Below are 21,793 nucleotides of genomic sequence, written 5' to 3'. Positions count from 1 at the left end.
GAGCATTATGGAAGGAGAAAATCAAAAGACACAACGGTGTACTACTTAAGGACCTGGAGGTAAGAGACAAGGAAAAGAATATGCTAAATACTGAGTAGCCTAGTTGAGAACACTTTATGTAATATGCCGCGAAAGGCATTAGGACGAGCTCCTGACAAATTCATAGTCCTGCACGATCCTGCGGCTCCTAATGGGAGAGGGTCCTCGGGAGGGAACCCTTAATGGGATGCAGAAAGCCTCTGACGAGGGAAGGAGAGCTAGCAAACCTCTATGACACTCCCCCCTCTCAGACCCACTGAGCAAAAAGGTACAGGCAGTGTTCCTAACTCTATCTTGGCAGCTGTGCCTATTTATTAATAATGCTATTCATGGGTCGGGAAGAAGCTCTTAGCCTCTTGACTTAACTAGGACTTAACTAGTCCCCCTAACTAGTACCGCTGAAGAATCACACCATCCTCAGAGCCATCGGACCCTAAAACAAAGCCCTCATTTTAATACTCTAAACCTCTTTTCAGGCAACAGACCCAAGGCCAGGGCTCACGTGCTGAGGGACTGTCTCCAAATCGCAAGGGTTTTTAAGACTACTTTTGCCAAGATTTCCTAAAACGCCTAAGTCCAGTTTTAAAAACCGAGAGCTTTCATGTCATTTGGGTGAGCACCATGCTGGACAGCGGGTGGCAAAGCTCGGGCAACAGGTAAGACGGACTAGAGCCTTCTAAAGAATGCTAGGCCTGCAGGCAAGGATGAGAACCAATCCCCGCTGGAGAAGACGCTGGAGGTTAAAGGGGCTTTGATGAGGCACAAGGAAACTGGAATAAGTTGCACCAGATCATATGGGGCACCCCGAGTTTAGTAAATGATGTGAAACGCTCCGGTAACCTCCTAAAGCTTCCGGATTCATTCTCTCTTCATGTCACCTTATTTCCTACGCACGTGTCTCCTTTGCAAACTGCCCTTCCTGGCCTGTGCTACTGCTGTCACTAATGCAAACACCTCACCATGCAGTTCAGCAAGGAGTCGCGCAGAGGACCACCCGGCATTGCTGCATTTAGAATTCATAGAGTCCAGTAAGACGGACTAAGAAATGGTTTCTTTGAGTGTTTTTAAGCAGTACATACTGTGCGCGGTGGAAGCTTTAAAAACTATATATATTTACTGACAAATGTTAGCGATGAACTTAAGAACCTAGGCAGAAGTCGTGAGGACAATGACAAGCTTTTTATCATATGATGGCACTTCCCATAAGTCAATCTTATATTAACATTTCAAAATAAATTCCGGAGCCCATTACTATCTAACAGCTACTGATTTTGTAAATGCCTTTTGGAGCTCTGGAGAGTTTTAGCTTAGGAATTGCCAAGATAACCTAATAAAACAGCAATCTTTCCGTTACGTCTGTAAAGACGCTAAAAGAAACCTGAAATTCACTTCACGTATCGGGCATATTATTGCTTCTAAGAAAGGATGAAGAACATGCCTTTTCAACAACAAATGGATGGCCCAGTGGGTCTTGGGGGAAATACCTCAAGAGCCTCGGGACCTGGTAACAATGTGCCTCACTCTGCCTGTGAGACACGGGTGGGTGGCAGGATCTTCTCCCTGTTTGTTTTCTAGAATGCGCATTTTTAAAAATAGGAATGATTAAACTTCTAGAAATCCATTTGCCTGCAGAGTCAGCCAAAGGTACTTCTTGAAAAATTATAATCACAGCAAGTTCTGGAAACAACCTGCCCTACCTCAGCCCAAAGTAAGGGAAAAATAAACAAGGGTCTTACTTTTGTCCCATACCCTTATTAAAAAGATAAGAACAATAAGGCCCATGCGAAAATAGATATGGGAAACTTGGTTTTTTTGACATACCTCTCACCCCACTGCACTGGGGGGCAGTCAGAAAAAAACGCTGAAAGAAAACTGTTATCAAGATGTTCTTACTGAAAGAAGACGCTTTTGCCAAACTGTTAATGTTGCATAAAAAATTTTCTGGAGACCTTCCAATGCTCAAATTCCTAATGACTGTCAGGCCGTCACTGGGAACGTTTATGTTATCTCTTTATTGTGCCTTGTTTTGTATTAGTGTGGGAGTCTGACAATTTTTCCCTTTGCTACTTAAATTTTTTTTGAGCAGGTACACAGCCTAAAAAGTAAGAACGCACAAATATTTTTAACATTAGATGGTCGCTCACTCCAGGAAGCTGTTCTAGATCAGGTTAAGAATATATTTTTTAAAATAGTTTATCGTCAAGTTGGTTTCCATATAACACTCAGTGCTCATCCCTACAAGTGCCCTCCTCCATGCCCATCACCCCCCTTCCCCTCTCCCCCACTCCCATCAACCCTCAGTTTGTTCTCAACATTCAAGAATAATTTGAAATGTAGTCGCTTACTTTTTTTTTTTTTTAAACAAAGATGTTAGGCATATCATCTCTGTCACTAAAAATATTTAGGTCTGGAGGCACCTGGGTGGCTTAGTAGGTTAAATGTCCAACTCCGGTCATGATCTCGCAGTTCATGGGATTGAGCCCCCACCAGGATTCTGTCAGCTGGGAGCCTGCTTGGGATTTTATCTCTCGTCTCTCTCTGCCCCTCCTCGCCCCTCCCGTGCTGGCTCCCACGTTCTTTCTCAAAAATAAATAAATAAATAAATAAATAAATAAGATTTAGGTCTGCTATTTTGCAAAAGGACATATTCAGAACCTAAAACACATGAGGTGGTCTCCTTGTGTTCAAAGTGACCTGAGGAATGAGGGTCTGAAACATAAACTCTACATATGTCTGTGTGCTGTATCAGGAAGGGATGTGTGTGGCTATTGCTGCTTTTCTGTCATGGGCTGTTACTGGTTTGGCGATCACAGCAGGAGGGACACTAAGGAATGGGGTAATGATGAAGAAACCATGTTGTGCTAAACACCTAATCATAAGTAATATAAATTCATTTCTGAGAATCACAAAAAAAGCATGAAGAAGGAAATCACCTATCATTCCATTAACTAGAGCTCAAATATTAGCTGCTGAAGCAACACCATACCCTTCCGTCAGTCAGTGCTGCAGCGCGATTTTTTCCACCCCGCCGAAACAAGTTTGGCTCCCAAGCATATGCCGTCCACAACACAGGTAGGGGGTATGGGGACCGTGTGAATGCTTGTGCGGACAAGGGATGTTAACAAACATGTTGGACAGACTGGGTGGGGATTTTGGCCAATTCGAGAATGGAAGTCTTCTCAGAGGTGAGCATATTCAGAAATGTGTCCTATTTCCTGCATACTGTGAACCACTATAGCTTTGATGGGGAGAATGTCTGGAGTTCAGGGTAGAGTGAGGATGAGCAATATCTTGGTATTTTCAACATGGGATCACAGACCAGAGATTCAGGTTCTATCGAGTGGGGGGGGGGTGAGCCGTACATATTGTCTAAAACACTTAACACACCAAACCACACGCGAGTTTCACTTTCATGATACCTTCCATGAACTGGGTGCAGCTGAATGCTTCTAACTACTTATACCAGCTCAAAATAGCAACTTGAACCTAATGGGATACCTGGTGAGTAAAAAATAGAACCCATATATAAAAATTAAAAAGAGGGGCACCTGGATGGCTCAGTTGCTTAAGTGACCGACTCTTGGTTTCGGCTCACATCATGGTCTCACGGTTCGTGAGCCTGAACCCCGTGTTGGGCTCTACAGGTGGCAGCAAGGAGGCTGCGTGAGATTCTCTCCCTCCCTCTCTCTCTCTCTCTCTCTCTCTGTGCTCCTCCCTCATTCATGCTGTCTCTGTTTCTCTGAAAATAAACTTTAAAAGATAAATTTTAAAAAGAAATAAAAGGTTTCTTTTCAGTATTTTATGCTTGCATCTCAACTTTGAGACACTATAATGGGTGGGTGAGGTCAGAAATAATTATCTCAGGAACCTAGACATGTCACAAACAAAATCAAGCATTCCATGGTGTCCGGCAAAACAGAGGAAGAGTGCCTACTGTCTAGGAACTAACCATACCATCTGTAGAAATTCAATGGATTTGTTCCAGAAATACTGTACAAGTCACTGTCTATCCACAGGTAAAACAGTCAATTTGTACACATTTGTAGCAGGTGCCTAATAACCTACATGGACATACTTTACAGAGTTAATGAAATCAATGAAATAAGTAAATGTGCTAACAGAGGACCCTGAGCAAACCCTAGTGTAGCCTCAGAAAGTTGTGTGGCCCCTATAAACCATTTCTCTGCACCAGATTTCACCACCCTGTCAAAGAGGTGTGGACGTGTTCTATGTGCAGCACATGCAGTAGGCTCTCAATAAATGGAAGATGGTATTGGGTGAGTCACCATTTGGATAAAAGTCAGCCTAAGTAACATCTGATTGTCACAAAAATACTGGCAATTTTAGTTCTGAAAGCTGTAAAACAAATTTCAACACCAGTTCATTTTCAAGACAACTGTTAGAAGGATTGCAGCGAACAGCCTTTCAGAGGAGGCTGGAATTGACCACTTATGTAAGATGGCTGCGTTTTATTATTTGTAAATTATCTCGATAAAGTTGATTTCATCAAAGAAAACGTTTGTAATCCATGAGCTCTAAATTCCTCCTGCAAGTGTAAAATGCCATTATCTCCCAAAGTCGGGTGATTTGCCCAAGGTCAGAAATGATGCTGGATTACCAGCTTTTGAGTTTACCACCACATTTGAATTACTGAGAAAACCCCAGAAATACGATGATGGAAAGTGTAATGAACTCCTACTGAAGGTACAAACATCCATTCATTGATAGTTCATAATTAGCTTTTTATCAACCACGTTTGTGGTTTCTCATTACAGAGCAATTAAAAGTAAGCCAGTAGAGAATGCAATGTAATGAAATGGAAATATGGGCAGGGTACATTACCTTTAGGTGAAAAAAAGCTGATTATAAAACAGAAGCATCCATCCAACTTTTGTAAAAATGTATAAACACAAAGCATGTTTTTTTTAAGTAGGCTTCACACCCAGCGAGGAGCCCAGTGTGGGGCTTTGAACTCACGGCCCTGGGATCAAGGCCTGAGCTGAGACCAAGAGTCAGACGCTCAACCGACTGAGCCACCCAGGTGCCCCACACAGAAAAAAAACAACTTTGGAAGATACCTACTAGATTATGAAACATTAGCTAACTCGAAGAGGTGGGTTATAGATGATTTGTCGTTTTTCTTTTTTGTTCATTAGCTTGTCTATATTTTTAAATTTCGAAAAACAGGAACAATTACTAATTCTATAATAATTTTTAAGTAAAAGTGAATTAAAATATCACAACTAGAAGTCACTGTGATTAAAAGTAAAACATCACAAGTGGGCTGAATCTATGTCAGCCCAAGGATATAATCAGGAGGCCCAGAGACAAGTTCAAATTAGCTCTTGACTGACAGATTACTAGTTTCTCCTGAAAAATCCGAAGTCCTGAGAGTGCGGGGCTAGGATGACCTGCTCCCCCAGCAAAGCTGCCATGTACTTCAGATGAGGTCTCCGCTTGCTCATTTGCCAAAATATAAGCATTTAAGTTTTCCACCTGTGGTCTAAACAGCGCAGCATTATAAACCAGAAACATTCTGTAGGAGATGAAAATGTACCACTTGAAGGTTAGCTGATCCCAACTTCCTTGAAATTTTTAAAGAGTGTGTTGTAAACATATGTGCATGTGTACACATACACACCCCACACATGCACACATACTGCTAGACTAAAATGACATAGTATTAATTGAAATGTACTAAGTATCTCTGGCCAGTAGAATTTTAAGGGACACCTTTTGTTTTTCATACCCTGCATTTTTCAGATTTTCTAGAAGGAACTAATTTCATTTATGATTAGAAAAAGTCTAGGAAAACAATTTCTTAAAGTAATACCTCTTACCCCATTCTTGAATATCTCTAGAACTGCAATCCATTAACCAATGAGAATCTATCACAGCAAGTCAGCAACAGCTACATACACGTGCACACTCATACGTGTGCATGCAGGTACAGAATTTGATCACCCTGATTCCCATGGGCTGGGTCACATAGCTTGAAACCCAAAGAGTTCACCTTATGCATTTCAGTCTGTAAATATGTCCATTCACAAAGAAGCCAACTTAAAAAAATTGTTCTAGTAGATAAGACATAACTTTTTTTAAAGTGAGAATCATTTATTTTTTTATTCTTTGCTTTTTTAAAATACAATTTATTGTCAACTTGGCTAACATACAGTGTACACAGTGTGCTCTTGGTTTTGGGGGTAGATTCCTGTGATGCATCGCTTACATACAATACCCAGTGCTCATCTCAACAAGTGCCCTCCTCAATGCCCATCACCCATTTTTAATTTAAAAAAAAAAAAAAAAAAGAGGGGCACCTGGGTGGCTCAGTTGGTTGAGTGTATGACTCTTGGTTTCAGCTCAGGTCATGGCCTCACAGTTCTTGAGTCTAAGCCCCACATCAGGCTCTGCGCTCACAGTGTGGAGCCTGCTTGGGTTTCTCTCTCTCTCGGTTTTTCTCTCTCTCTCTCTGCCCCTCCCCTGCTTGTGCTTTCTATCTCTAAATAAATAAATCAATAAATAAATATTTTAAAAATCCTAGCAATCTATAAAAAACAACTTGTCATCATGTGAGAGAGAAGTCATTCCAGATTATTCTCCAAAGATCTAAAATGGTATTGAGTGGACTTTCATCAAGCATTAAAAAGACTGATGTCTTCTTCTTATCTGGAGGCTGTGTGTTTGTTCAAAAAATTCCCAAGTCATGAGGGGGGAAAATTGTCAGGCTGTCACACAAACACAAAACAAGACACAGTAGAGAAATCATTTAAATATTCACACTGATGACCCGACAGGCTTAGAAATTATAAGCACTAGAAAGACTGCAGAAGATTCCCAACACTACATTCGTGCTTTGGCAAAAAGAACGGTCTTTAGTTTCACGGGGAAGAAATCAATAAGAACAACTTGAAACCGTTTTCCTTCTCGGCGGGAAAAACAATTGCCATAAATTGCAAGTATTTTTTCCATCTTTTTGGGCAGCAAAGAAAACTACCGAGACCCTTTGGCCCTCTCAGGCATAGTGAATTTTCAGGAATCAATGACTTTCTAAAACTTACTGTTAAAGCACCTCTGTTAAAAAAAAAAAAAAAAAGCGGTCCATTTTGGATACAAAGGCATCATTTTCGCCCTTTAAACAAATGAGTGCTAGATTCAGACCACAAAGGACTGGCACAGGACAAACTACCTTATCCAACAAGTCACCTGTCGAGAAGCAGGGTCAGTTCCTTACCTAACGACTGGTAGAGCTCTGTCATTTTGGGATGGTCCCAGCAAGTCGTTTGGGTCTCGTGGCTAAAACAGAAAATACAAAGAGAGATTTTAGAATCTGTAATGGGTAGGAAAGGAAAGGGAGGGGGGAAAAAGTACAGTTTGCTTCTAATTCATTTGGTATCGTTCCTTCAAAGCGCTTCGGTCATGGAGTCTAGAATGTTTCTTCTAAGCTTCTTTTTGGCACCCACAGGTCGGTTGTGCTTCTGTTATAATAAAATGCAATGCCTCTGTTAGGTGATCAATAAACAAAGCCCAGGATTTCTTCACCGGTGCAATGGAGGGGATTCAGAAAGGGCTCAGACAAGTGGTGCTCAACCCGGCCAAAGAGACGCTGGACATTGGTTGAAATCAACACACTGCTCTCACTGCCCTTGACATTTTCCCGTTGCTCCTTCTCCTACACATCCATACCCACGATAACCGCATTTCATTCCGGCCTAAGGTATAGCCAGGGTCCGACGGATCTATCCTTCCCTTCCCTCTCTCCGTGACTTTGCAAGAGCCTCGTTTCACTCGGTGTGCCACACAGCACTCCACAGTTCTCCTCCATCTGTCAAGTCTCGCTAAGTGTGACTGCCGGCTATCAGGTCCCGGCCACAAGAAGAACAAAACACCTTTGTCCGTAATTCAATTACAAGAATAAATCTGGGCAGAGATAACTACATATACTTTTCCTTACTTTGGCCCATCTACATAAATCACCAGAGCATCGTATTTCCAGTTTGGGGGGGGTTGCGTGACGGGCCGTGATACGGTAAAATGCAGCCCTGAACATAGACATTTCGACAGTCCTACACTTTTGGGGGTTGGGAGGAGGGCATGGCGAGAAGAGCAAAAGCTTGCACGGGGACACTCGAAGGGCGGCAACAGAGTACAGAGGCCCGACACAGGGAGAGGAGTTTGGGGGAGGCAACAAGGTCAAGGGGCCTCAGCACAGATTTCGCATCTGAGGACTGGATGGATTCTGGCTGTGTGCCCTACGAACGGGGCAATGTGGCGCAAACCTGCTCACCGGGGAGCGTCAGCGGGTTCAGTGACCAGTGCATTCTGGTGCTCAGTGCATGGCTGCTTTCATTACTACGTGGGCCCCAGGTGAACACCCACTAAAATTGAACGTTTTATTAGCTGAGGACACTACAGATGTGGATCCACCCGCGGTAAGAATGCTGAGCCTCGGACCCTTGTAGAGAACAAAAACCACTCAATGTATAAAACAAAAACCTGTTTTTGTTTTGTTTTGTTTTTTTTAAAGAACTTAAAAGGAGAAGTATCTATTGTGGTCTGCCAAATACAATAAAACATGTCACAAAGCATGTGGAAATTCCCCAAACTGTCTCCCTCCAAAGAGCACCCCCTGTGATATTCACCATCCAGTGACTCGACAGTGAGGGCGCCCAGAAAAAAGTTACAAGACACTGTGCACTTGGAAAGGGCCGGCTCGGTATCTCCCAAACACATTCACTTCTGGTTTACTCTTCCACAGCGACAACTGGCAGGTGAGGACCGCAACTGGGGCTTCTCAGGGGAGGGGATGTGTCAGAGTGACGTCCAGGTCTTTAAGGGCAAGGAGAGCAGAAGACCCAGGCAGCCCAAGGCCAGGGGGTGTGAGGAAGCCCCACCACCGAGCCGGTTTGTGATCTGGAGAAGAGGTGGGTGGAAGCGGTCCTTTACATGCACATCACAAGGAGGCTGCAGCTTGCAGCTTCGTGGACAAAGTGTTGCTTCTCCTCGGGTGGCTTTTAGCTCGGAGAGTGACAGCGTACCAGATCTGTACAGAAGTGCCCGGCAAGGAAGGACCACCCTGCATTCACGCCTTCATCACTTCCTAAGGCCGTGCACACTGGGGGCGCCAGGGATGGAGGAAGGGGCGAGAGGGGGAGAGCACGCGTGTCCACACACAGAGGCTCGTAATACACACAGCGCATGGTAATCAAGTCCCGTCTCCACGCCGTGTGGGAGGACTGTGGCATCCTCACTAGATGGGCAGGAAAACGTCTGTCTGAGCTGATAAACCTGGCCAGACCAGCACTCTGAAAAGCCACCATCTGTAAGGGATGTCAAGTCGGAAGAACACGGCAACTCGTACCAAATGCAATTCCAAAAGAAAAGAGAAACTTGCATACAAAATAAACCTCATGACTGGTGATATTCCAACATTTTTACCTCGTCAAGGCAGTTATTCCACTAGTTTAAAATTATGAGAAGGATTCTAAAAACTCTGCTTTAATTCACATCAGTCCTTAGCTAAACTGCTACTTGCTTTGCTGGAGGAGAGAAGAAATTCTAAGCCCCCACTTCTAATCCCTCCATGGACTGCTGGATGCCAGGCCCTTCCAGGTACTCATTTTCCCACTTACCTGTGATTCTGGGGGACTTGTATAATCCATATAAATGAACTCAAACAAATCCAAAAGCCAATCTTCTTTTACCTTCTTCTCAACATGCAACCCTTTGCTTCATAAGCAATGCCAAGTAACCAGAAAACACGTTTGTACTTCATGTTTACAGTCTTAGTTGCACATCGATTACAAACCAGAACCAAGCAGAAGAAGTGAACACAAGTGGAAAGAGAAGAAAGGGTGTGACGAATCCTCAAAAGGAGAAAAATCATCTTTTAATCATTTAATGCTAAAAAAAAAAAAAACGACTGACCACACAGCTCAAACTTCTGATTCTTTGGTAGCTAGAAGATGAACCAAATATTCACTTCACTGGATGTGGGTGTTTTCAGTGTGGGGTGAAGTCAAAGCCCTAGTGGGACATATTTAACCCCCAGAAGAGACAGAAAAGATGAACAGGGACAGTATGAAATGGTATGCACAAAGTCCCCACCCTCTCTTACAGGACAAACCCTTTTTTTTTTTATGTGATCAACAGACAGATTTTACAGCTGTGTTTATTACTCTGTGTCTAAGTTCAAAAACAGGAGAGAATTCTCACCAACTCCATGAAAAGCTCAGGTCTACCTGGAATACACAGAAAAGACAGAAAAAGATAACCGGGCTGGGAGGTAGTCACGCAAGTGTGGGTAGGGCTGTTTTTGGTAGGGGTCTGTCTCTTTTTTTTTTTTTTTTGTACTTCACTTTTCACATCAGAAACACGCTCTGCATACACCAGGCCCAAACAAAAAGGCCTCGGAAACCTGTTCCCAAGTTAATGGGGTCCATCTTTGTTCAGTCTTCTGAGCATAATGACGTTTGACATAGATCAAAATGCTGTATGCCCATTAACACAGAGCCTAGCTGCCTAAATAATCCTTAAAACGCCCTTTAAATCTTGAAAAACTATTATTACTGATTTTAGCCCTGCTGGTTCCGAAGCCTGGCATCAGACAGGCCTCTCTGAAAGGCCTTCAAACTCTGATTTCCCCTTTAAAATGTGTACAGACTACAATAATCTCTCTTTGCTCTTCTATTTGAGGCTATGATAGGAAGCTGATGCAAATTAACATACAAAATCTCTCCACGTGACAAAAGACCCCAGCAACACCTACCTGTCAATAGTAAGAAATTAAAGCATTACTCTACTGAGCACAAGGCTGACCTAATTTCCTACCATACAATTTAAATTTTCTCTCACCTTCTTTAGTTTCAAGTAGTGTGCAAGGTTATTATAACGGCCTCAGAGCTGTTCCTGCTGTCGGTGCTGGAATAATCAGACTTATTGGAATTGCTTTTTTAGTTTCTTAAAAACAAACATTAAACACTTACAAAAAGTAACAAATTTCTACTTCTCTCGCTGGGGAAATGGCAGTTGCCTAATTAAAATAAGATTTCTTCTGCCACCACTGGTATTGGGTACTGAAAATATTCCAAACAGTTGCCGTTTAAAAAAAAAAAAATCTCTTTCCACTACTTCCCGGGGAGGAAACTCATCGCTAGGCAGCGGTATAAAAAGGTACCGTTCTCGAGCGATTTGCAGAGGATTAGAGTTTGGCTTCATATATAATCTGGAGCCCACTGATCCACACACACAAAATCATTTCTCTTTAATCTGGGGATCAGACTCCTTTTCTACAGGAACCTTGGCATTTGCATGCTAAATGTTAAACTTGGCTTGCACTGCTGGAATACTGGCAGGGTGGGAATGGGAAAATCTATTTCAAAGTTTCTGCTACCGTGGGGAGGAGGTCTCACGGGCTTGGGGGGGGGGGTCCACCTAAGCATCAGAAATCCTATTCCAGTCCCCCTTTCTTGTTCCCTGGGATATTTAACATTTCGTTCTGTCTGCCTCAAGCCAGGCCAAAGGTGATTGCCTCGGTGATTGTGCCAGCTGTTACTTGTCATCCCTCTATTTGCTTTTTGGGCTTAAATCCCACCCACCCTCAACTTTGGCCAAAGCAATTTCACTTCGGGGTCGTGTCCAATCCAAGATCAAACAACGCTGACTGAAACCAATTCCACGGTGATCAAGGGTCAGAGACCTTTCACGTAACCATGTTGTTCCATTTGCTCCTCTAGCTTCTCCAAGAGAAACTGTATCCTGCAAAAAGGGGATGCGGCACAAGGAAATAAAAAATCTAGCCAAGAGAGAAAGGGTGATGGGGAGGGGGGGGCGGGTGGTGACGAGCATAGGTGACAGGGATAAGGAAGCAGGGACACCAAGAGGAGCTTTTTGGCCAAGGAAGAAAGCACATTTCACTTAAAAGACTCTGGTTCCCCACGTAAGTCAGGTGCACTTTTTAAAAATGACGTTAAAGCATTTTATAATTAATATTGTGCCTCCCTCGGGCAACTGGCCCCTTTCAATTTAAGCTTCAAACTTAACTTCAAATTTATCGGAGATAAACAAAGCGTCCTGCCCTTTTCGTCGCCACGAGCAGATCAGGAATGACAAACTTTGCTGAAAGACGAGCACAGACACCTGGGGAAACGCGAGCGAGCGAAGGACACCCACCAACGATCGCACGCCCAACCCCAGAGGGCAAAACAAAAAAACAATAACAAAAACCCTTGATCCTCTCTCTATGTCAAATCCTTGACTTCTGGGCTTTAATTGCTTTTTCTTTCTTTCCCGGTTTCTTCAAGTCTTGGGGGCATAGAACGAACCCAGGAGAAAATCCAACAAGGGGAATGTCAGTTGGAATCCTCGGAAGAAATCAGGCAGAAAGTTGACCTTTTGGCACTTGCAGAGCAATGGAAGGTAAAGCCTCGCGCGCCCCTTCCCTCCGCGAGGTCGACAGACGATTTAGGAGCAGCCTGACTGGCTCCCGTCTACACAGCCCGGAAAGGAGCAAAAAGCTCCCGCGGCCCCAATCCCCGCTTGGAGAACGCGTTGTCCCCTCTGGGTACGGCGAGAAAACAGCTTTTTTTTTTTTCTTTTCTCTCGCCGAGCCTATCCCAAAGCCAGGGCGCGGGGGCTCCCCGCAAACCCCGCGCCGAGGAGGAAGCCGCGGGGACGCACCTGCAGCGGCGCAGCGAGGACCCGCGGGGTAGGTTCCCCGACGCCCGGCGCCCAGCCGCCGCGCTTGTCCAAGTTTTGGCCGCCTCGGTTTGCCCCCCGCTCGTGCCACAAGTGCACGGACTGCGGCGATCCGAGGGGGCCGTCTGGCACTTACCCTTTGAGCTGCTCCCTCATGGTTGCAAGGGCTCGGCGGTCGAGGGCAGGCGCGAGCGGAGGAGTGAGCTTCCCAGAGCCGCCGGGCTCCCCGAAAGTCGACCGCCGCCGCCGCCCAGGCTCGCAGCTGAAAGCACTGCGGAGGAGCCGGCGCGGGCAGGCGGGCGGGCGGGCGGGGAGGGGGAGCTGCAGGCAGACGGGGCGGGGCCGGGCCAGGCTCCGCCCCCACCTAGCGACCTGGGAACCCGGTCTCCCGGAGACCCCGCAGCGGGGGGCTCAGCCTCCCGAAAAGGGAAGAAAAAGAAAAAAACAGACGGAGGAAGGGATTTAAGGTAGTCCTAGGAAGCTGAAAACCACACACCGCCCTGCTAGCACCGCCTTAAAATCTCCAGCAAGACTACTTGTTGCCTAAATAAATGACCTAGGTGCAAATGACCTCATTGCAGATAATTAAGTTTGTGGGCTCAGAGTTTTCAGAGAATGAGAGGGGAAAATCACAATCATACTTCTCTCCCCCCACCGCTTTCCCTCAATCGCAGATTCAAGTGGTAGGGCTGTAAGGACACGAAATACAGGTTATGCTCAGCCTGGGCTAAACGGGCTTCTTAGGAAGCCTTCGTATTTGCGACAGGGCGGTAGTTCTCAAAGGGACCGAAGAGCAGTATCAGCATCGCCTGGGAACTTGTGAGCCATATGAATTCCTGGGTCCCAGCCCAGACCTACTGAGGTAGAAAGAACACCCTGAAGTTTGAGAACCACTGGTATAGACTCTCAAGAAAACCCCACCACCAGTGGTGTGCACAGTCGGTCTTTTACTATTATTTTAGAGAAATCTAAAAAGGAAACCATTTCCAATGGAACATTTTATTGGAAAAGTCACAGGGCCTGGGCAGTTCAAGTATTTCTAATCTTACTGTTTGCCGTATGAGAATACAGGTTAACTATGCAAAATCATTTCAAGCCTGGAAATACTCTGCAAAGAAGAAACCCTTCATTAGCACATCGAGTTCCTGCAGCATTCACAGAGTCTCTTCCATTAGCGTCCATCCGAAGAGTATTTTAAGATAAACTCCCTTTGGTTTCATTGTCCCTCTTTGTCCATTTATTTTGTTGGCCTGTTTTTATCTTCTTTCAACTACTGCCTTTCCACTCCCTCTGGCTGATTCATTCCACTTCAGTTTTACAGCTTAAAACGTTTGTGTTCCCCTTTTTCATTTTAAATATCCCCCCTTTTTTTTTTACTCAACATTCCTACTCCCCCCCCATAGAATGTTCGAGTTGAAGGGGCTATAGACATCAATCTCCCTTTACGGTATGGTACAGCATGACAAAAGAGGCAAAAAAAAAAAAAAATAAAGTAGGTGAACAAAAGAGGAAGGGGGTGCCAAGTTGCTTCATTACCCTTGAGGAAGCAAACAAAAATGTAAATATTATCATTAAAGACATGTGCACGTAGGTATGATTGGTGTTGCTATTTTAAAGCAAATATACCACTTATGCTGGCATTTTCCCTCATAAATTGAGACTTATTAATGCAGTCTTTGGGCACTTTTGAGCCAGTGAGTGGTGGAGGCAGCTTCTATTATGGTCTGAGGGGGGCACACTAGGATTCCCTTTGGGTAAGGTTGTCCCTTGGCCTAACTGCAGATTCTAGGGCTGCCCCCATCGTTGGGGGAAAAGGGATTAGTATTCTGTGATGAGGAAATTGTGGCCTTTGCTATTAATCAGTGACTAACCTCTGTGACAATCTGGCAAATCACTTAAATACTGTTTATGTTTATTTCAGTGAAAAGACAGGAACCTCACAGCTTGAGCATTTGTACATATCAGGAATCAATCAGCTAAAGGTTTGCAACACCTGTGCTTTGTCATGCTCCTCCTTTCTTCCTCTTCCTCCTCCTCCTCTTCTTCGTCTTCTTCTTTTGTTTTATACTTTTAAATTACCCACTGAAGATTCCAGAGTGCTGATATGTTTTTCTAAAATATAAATGCTCAAGTCCATTTTGTCACTGTTCAGCTAGAAGACTACTAGGAACAATTCGTTGGAAAGAAAGAATGGAAAATAAGAAATCACTATTCAGGTTTTTTTTTCCCCTTAAATTTGACAGATGGCAATCCTCAAAAATACATCTTTAAGTTCTTTTTTAGACTGGAGTTATAGGCACTTGAAGACTTGTTCCCAAATCTTGATGTTATTTTAGAAATTAAATACTGAAAGTATTATTAAGAAAGGACATGGGCATCACAGCAACTGCTTTATTGTCAGTTTCACTTAGATTATGAATTTTGCTTATTAGTAAAAGGCATTGAGAAAAGAACATAATTTATATCTCCTCATGTCATATATAAATTCTTTAATGATGCCATGCATGAAAACAAATTGTTTATAGTAGCTATTATTATGATTGCTGTTTTGATGTGAATCAGAGACAGGAAAGGAACACAGGGCTCTGCCACCAGAAAACAACAAGTTGAAATTCTGACTCCAGAATTCACCATGAGCCACTCATCCCCGATACCACGGCGAGAATGTGACAGCGCAAGGTCTGGAATAGGGAGTTTTGCTCCAAGGCCTCTACTATGCTGCCACGGGGAGATGTGGCCTCTTATATTGTGGAGGATGATCTGTATTTTGTCTTTTGGGCTCATGAGCGATCTCACTGCTGTCTGACAGCAGAGGAGGGTAGGTTTGCTACAAACAGGGGTCAGCAATGAAGGAGATGGAATAATGTCTAAGAAGGCACCCCAGGTAATTTTTCCATACCCCAAACTCCAGTCTTTTAGTCACTTAAAGGTTGCATGGACGTAGAAAAATGAAGACCTCTCTGATCTAAATGACTATCCCCTCGTTCCCCCCTCCACCTCTGGGGATGGCATCAGTCAGGCTCTCTCTGCCTTTGGCTTCCTTTCGCTTTCAGCCAACCTGAGGCCTCTAGGAAAGGCCGGCAGCAGGAGATCAAGGGCAGAAGGAAAGAGATGTTTGCGTATTTATTCCCCAGGCTCCCTCCGGTTGGCCTTGGACCCGGCAGTGGCTAAGTTTCCTTGCCCAAAGCCACAAGTCTTGCTGGGCAGTCATTTCTTCAGCAACGGCACTTTCCAGGTTTTCTCGTTGCTCTTGTTCTGTCCCCTACACTGCTCAGGCTTTCGTAAATAACCTTTCCACGACACTCCTTTCCGGTATAAAATGTACCATCCATTTCTCCAAGCATCCTGACCAAGCAAGGGACCCATCCGATCAAAGCCACCCTCTGGGTCACTAGACTGGATGCTGAGTGGAGACTCCTGATAGAGGAATGTTAACTCCACCTTCTGGAGCTGAAAAGATGACTAGGTTCACTCAATGACCAGCTATTTCTGGAAGCCTCCTCCGTAGGGAGGGGTGAAGGTAAATCAGCAATTATAAATGGTGATGATGGCAGGTGTGAAGGTAAAGAGGCCACAAACAGCTTTTTCTTTTCAAGAGCTTCAGTGGTCTATTTGATCTTTGGGACAGAATGTCAAGATAGAGATTCAGTAGGCAGGCAAATTGAGAAGGACCTAGTATGAGGATCCAGTCTGACCTATATCCTGAGAAGTCTGAAGTACGGGTGTGGTTCTGTCATATTGGCCTTTTAGAAAAATCACTTGGGAAATGGACCGAGGACTGGATCGGAAGAGTCTGGAAAGAGGAGACCAGATACAAGCTGCCTGTGACATGACGGGGCTCCGCACAATGGTAGTGGCAGAGAGAGGAGAAATGATAAAATAAGGTTTAAAACTACAAGAGTCATGGGGCGCCTGGGTGGTTAGGCATCAGACTCTTGGTTTCATCTCAGGTCACGATCTCAAGGTTCCTGAGGTCGAGCCCAGCTCTTCGCTGGCAGCACAGAACCTGCTTGGGATTCTCTCCTCCCCCAATCCACCTCTCTCCTGCTGGCGTGTTCTCTCTCTCTCTCTCTCTCTCTCTCCCTCTGTCAAAATAAATACCTATAGTAAACAAATAAACAAACAAAAACTACAGGAGTCATGACTGATGGGATGCATGAATGGAAAAGGCCTATTAGGACCATGGGCCTCCAGTTTGGCCACCGCTGGATCTCACCAGCCAGCCACTCTCATCTAAATGGCCTTGGGCAGTGGGAGTTTTAAGGCTCCCCAGGTGATTCTTACATGCAGCCAAGGTCGAGTCACTGTTGTAGGGGTGAATCCCAAGACTGGATGAGTAATAGTCGCCAAGCCGGGAATGTCAGGAGGAGGGGGCAGGTTCAGAACAGAAGAGGGTCAGGGAGAGAGAATGAGTTCAGTCTGAAGCGTGGTGAGTCCGACGTGGCGGTGTGATGCCAAAGGCAGTTGGGCATCTGAGTCTGGAGCTCAGAGGCAAGGTGTCTGGATTGGAGCTAATGACTGGAAACGTTAGTGTTGTAGAGTCACGGCTTTGGGTGAGCCCCCGTTGTGGAGTGTGTCTGGGGCCTAGGCCAGAGGCCAAGCCGCTCCTATCTTCCACAAATACACCCCTGTCCTCTCGGGCTGCTTGAGGGTCCGTGCTAGTCAGATTTTACCTTATAAAAACGAGGAGCAGAAAGGGAAAGGAAAAAGAGACAAAGGTTTGCAGTGGACCCTTGCCTGGGGATGGCCCTCAGGGGCTTCACTACCCAGTAGGGGCCAGCTTCCTCTAGCTCTAAGAGTCTCTACCTGCACTGCTTTCTGGGCCCTAGCCAACCTTAAGGATAACCTGCATCATTTTCTAAAAATCATTTGGAATATAGGTACTACTTCAGTTAAGCATAATACGTGTTTTACAGTACAATCCCAACAATTGCATAGGTAGCCAACACGTTAAGGATTCCATGTTGCTCTTTGCATACGACAAGTCTTAGCCATGAGCCGTGAATCGGATGTCCAAGAAAAATGCCTATGATACTGGTGAGTCACTGCTAGTCAGGGCAAGCACCATGGTGGACTAATTAAAATACGTGTAACAATCTCTTCTTTAGATCAATCTGAAACCAGCATCTTCTGGATTTAAGAATATCCAGTCAGTTCACATTAACTGGTAAATGAAGAGGCCGCTACATTCAGACACAGAGTACTTCACACCCACACAAAAGCCTATTTTTCCAGGCCCTTCCCCTGCAGGGAGGCAGGGTAAGCCAGGCGGAGGAAAGTTCTCTGAGCCAGCTGCCATCTAAACCAGAGACTTCACCAAACAGGTTCCAAATAAAGTCAGACTCAGCTTCCCTCTCATGTAGTTTTCTTTTAATAAGATTTTTCAAAGCTTCAACAGAGCCACCTATATCAGACCGAACATCTCAAACGACGTGAAGTTTAGCATCTTCACTAAAATAAAGCCACACTTCATTAACCTCACAGGCCAGCGGTTGCTTCCTGGGGGAAAGAATTCGTTAAGTACCAGCCTGCCAGCTATAGTGCTACCCCGCTTATAGAAAGCACACCGCCACCTGCTAAAAATGGGTAACTGGTTAAGGTGGCTCAAGAACAGGGACGACAGCAGTCCCGGTCTACCTTAACAACGGCTCAAAGCTGTAACTATCTGTCTGCCTTTCCCAGAACCATTGTGCCAAATAGCAGGAATTTCAAAACTAGGCAGAAATTCTGACACTCTGCATAATCTCCCTTCCTCTTCAGCTACAAATAAGGCTTTGTATTTGATTAGACTCACAGCAGGTGAAAACCCCAATTAGTGAATTCATTCTGGGGCCTCTTTCTACCTTCCTCCCACACAGCACAGTAAAAAAAAACAAAATAATAATAACAACAACATTAATGAGGAAGTCTCAGTCTTTGTCCAAATCATAAGTAAATTAACCCTTGGATCTACCCAATCAAGGCTTTTAACACGCTACGACTTTTTACAGGAAAATAGGGGTGGAGGTGGGGGTTGAAAGATTTGTCCTCCTTGACTTCATAATGGGGAGTATAGAAAATTCTATTTTGCTAGATCTTATTGTTTTCTTCAAATCCATAAATACTCAGATTTTCTGATCTAGCAATTGCAGTTTTTCTTTCTACCTGAAAACTCACAAAGCCAATATTATCTACAGAATGATTAATGGACAGCTCCAAGAGAGAATGATTTCTAAGTTATGTTCTTATTCTGGTGTATTTGAGGTGAGAGAAAATATTAAATTTTAGTTTTAACAGTATGCTTTGGCCTTAGGAAGTGCACCAAGTCTATATTTCATACTTTGTAAATATTTATTTGTCAAAGGAAATTCATAATTGGACAAGGATACAGGTTTGGTTTGAACATTCAAAAAAAAAAAAAAAACAACAACAACAACCCAAGGCAGCTTTAGTTCTTAGAGTGATTTACTTACACTTTGTCAATTGCTTCTCTGGAAAGAATTCACAACGCAGTTTTATTTATGAGCATGTGATTAAAAAAGAGCAGCTTTGTCTTTTTTAATTGTTTTAGTCCTGTCACTTCTCTTGAAACAAGTCGTAGGACTTATTATCCACAAGAAAACACTGCCCATATATCAAATAGTAATACTGTCAGAGGTTCATTTTATTTCGAGGCTTTTTAATTAAAATTCAAAACTCTACATATATGCCTGCCTAAATTACTCCTTTCTAAAATACTCGAATTTCATAAAAAAATGCTAAATGCTAATGCAACCATTTTTAATACTTATGACTTGGTTCTTGAGATTTGGGGGGAAAAAAGTAAACAAAGGAATTACCAGTCAATTAAGCAAACAAAGAAGTCATCCCAGTTGAAACAGATAAGGAAAATTTAATATTCAAATGCCAGCAAATGAAGACACCAGGGTTTTTTCCTTCCCTTTGAGATGGATATCTACCAGAATCAAAAGCAGCTTCTTAATCTTCAGCAAGCGTAGCTGTATATTCTAGCAGAGACATTAAGGCGAGCAAGGCAGGGCTCCGGACCAGTTCTGCCCCTCAGAGGCCAGTCACTTAACCCCCTGGAGCTCTGCTGACTCCTCTGGAAGATTCAGATACTACTGCAGAGGGCCACGGTGTGGGTCAAATGACATAATGACTATGAAAACGATTTGAAGGCCGGGGAATGTGATGTTAATGCAAAGTTGCTCCTCGTGCAGTTACAAATCCTTAAAAGAAAACCCAGGACGTCCAAGCATACTGTGGGGAATACAGCACAAAATAAATTCAGCACAAACACTCTCGCCTGCATTTTGAGGCTGCTGTATGAGGGGAAATGAGAGGTCTAAGAGTCTGTCTCTCCTGTTCAGCAATTTGCCGAAGGAATCTTTCCTTCTTCTGATTTTACATTTAAGAAGGAAGCAGGTGGGTCAAATAAGATTTTTTTTTCTTTTTTTGCAAGATAAATCAGCAACCACAAGCCTGAGATAGGAATAAAATTAACACCCTTTGGCTCTCTTTCTTTGGGGCTGAGGTTAAAATACCAATACTATTCACACATGCTAAAAGGTGTATTCGCATTCATATTGTCGGAGAGCAGAACCCTGAAGTAGTGAGAGAGGCAGGGGATATTGGATTTGCGGGAAACGGGGAGAGAAAGATCCCCCTCCAACCTGATGGAGAAGTCCTCTTAATGACAGGCCCTCAACAGACAGGATGTGATAGGAATTCCCCACTGGACAGGAATCCATAAAGGGAGAAACGGAGGTTAAAACCAATTTAACCAATTAATGATTTACCAAGGGCTGAATCTTGTACTCCAGCTCTGGTTTATTTTTGTCAAGACATTTTTTTTTTGAAGATAAGAGGAAAATATGAACGCAAGGAATTGAAATTCACAAATCTCCAAGAATTTTTCTCATGTCCTTTACCTAGAATAAGTTGATCACATAGTCCCCCATATTAATTTATTGGGATGACTGCGATCATGACGTACTTACTGGGCACTTATATATGTCTTTGCTTATCAGTTAAACTGTTTTCACTATTCTTCACTATTTGTAAAACCTAGGAAATGTTTGGAAGATGGACATGGAAACAGTTTATTATTTTATTCCTTTTTAAATTTAATTTTATTATTTTAGAGAGAGAGTGTGTGTACATAAGCGAGGGAGAGGGGCAAAGGGGGGGGAGAGGGGGAGAGAGAGAGAGAGAGAGAGAGAGAGAGAGAGAGAGAGAATCCCAGGCAGGCTCCATGATCAGTGCAGAGCCTAGACCTGAAACTTGATCGCACCACCCAGGGATCATGACCTGAGTCCAAGCCAAGAGTCAGAAGCTCAACAGACTGAGGCACCCATGTGTTTCTGGAAATAATTTAAAATTTCAACATTGTAACCAGGTTCCAACAGGAGGCACCCAAATCTGGCCTAGACTTTAAGGAGCTTAGAATCTAGTGGGTGGGGGGCGGGAGGAGGAGCTAGACTCATCTATGTGGAAACACATATCAGATAGAGGGTAAGTGCAGAAAGAGAGCCTTAAAAAAGGAAGCAAAAGGGAAAAGCAGTCTGACCTACTGGGATTAAGCAACACACATTCCAGTAAGAGCTAACTAAGCTTAAATCACCAGGTTTCGCGCATGTTTTTGTTAGTGCATGAAGAGCTGAAACAAATTTCTTAAGTTGACTCTGTGAGATAATTTCTCATATTAATAATTTACTAAAGCATAAATGTTTACATGTTAACATACTGCTGTGTTATAAAATCAAATTATACTTTTTTGGGAATTCAAAAAAGAATTTGGCCAATATTGTGTTTTGTATCTCAAGAAGTTAATATTCAGAAAATACTACTGTCCCCATTAGAATATCGACTCACACTCTCGAGTCAGTATCACGACTCTAGTGTGGGAATATACGTTGTCACTGGTTGAATTATTCTCATTTCTTAGACGCGTCTCCTCATATGATGGAAAAACAAGAAAAAACACGGGCATTACCTGTACTTGTGAATGTTTTTGTTTTTAATGAGAATTAACTTTGGACTGGGAAGAAACAAGAAAAGAAGATACGGATTAAAATGG

The 21,793-nt window shown here is 43.7% G+C and overlaps 1 protein-coding gene across 8 annotated transcripts in view; it reads right to left on the bottom strand.

Moving 5' to 3' along the window:
• DMD (dystrophin) overlaps positions 1-21,793 on the bottom strand; it is a 634,325-nt gene that overhangs the window by 133,488 nt on the left and 479,044 nt on the right. For 4 of the 8 annotated variants that reach the window (XM_039248771.1, XM_039248772.1, XM_039248773.1 and 1 more), the window contains exons 1-2: positions 12,872-13,022; positions 7,274-7,335 (exon numbers count right to left, since the gene is read on the bottom strand). In XM_039248771.1, the coding sequence (XP_039104702.1) occupies positions 7,274-7,335; positions 12,872-12,891 (82 nt within the window). In that variant the 5' untranslated portion in view covers positions 12,892-13,022. Of the gene's footprint in view, positions 1-7,273; positions 7,336-12,871; positions 13,023-21,793 lie in introns of those variants that run through there. The other 4 variants (XM_039248767.1, XM_039248768.1, XM_039248770.1 and 1 more) reach the window with 1 other exon arrangement.

This window comes from Hyaena hyaena, unplaced genomic scaffold (genome assembly GCF_003009895.1).
Source record: "Hyaena hyaena isolate Hyena2069 unplaced genomic scaffold, ASM300989v1 scaffold_318, whole genome shotgun sequence".
In the NCBI taxonomy this organism is placed as follows: Eukaryota; Metazoa; Chordata; class Mammalia; order Carnivora; family Hyaenidae; genus Hyaena; species Hyaena hyaena.
This window is presented reverse-complemented; position numbering and strand designations above follow the sequence as displayed.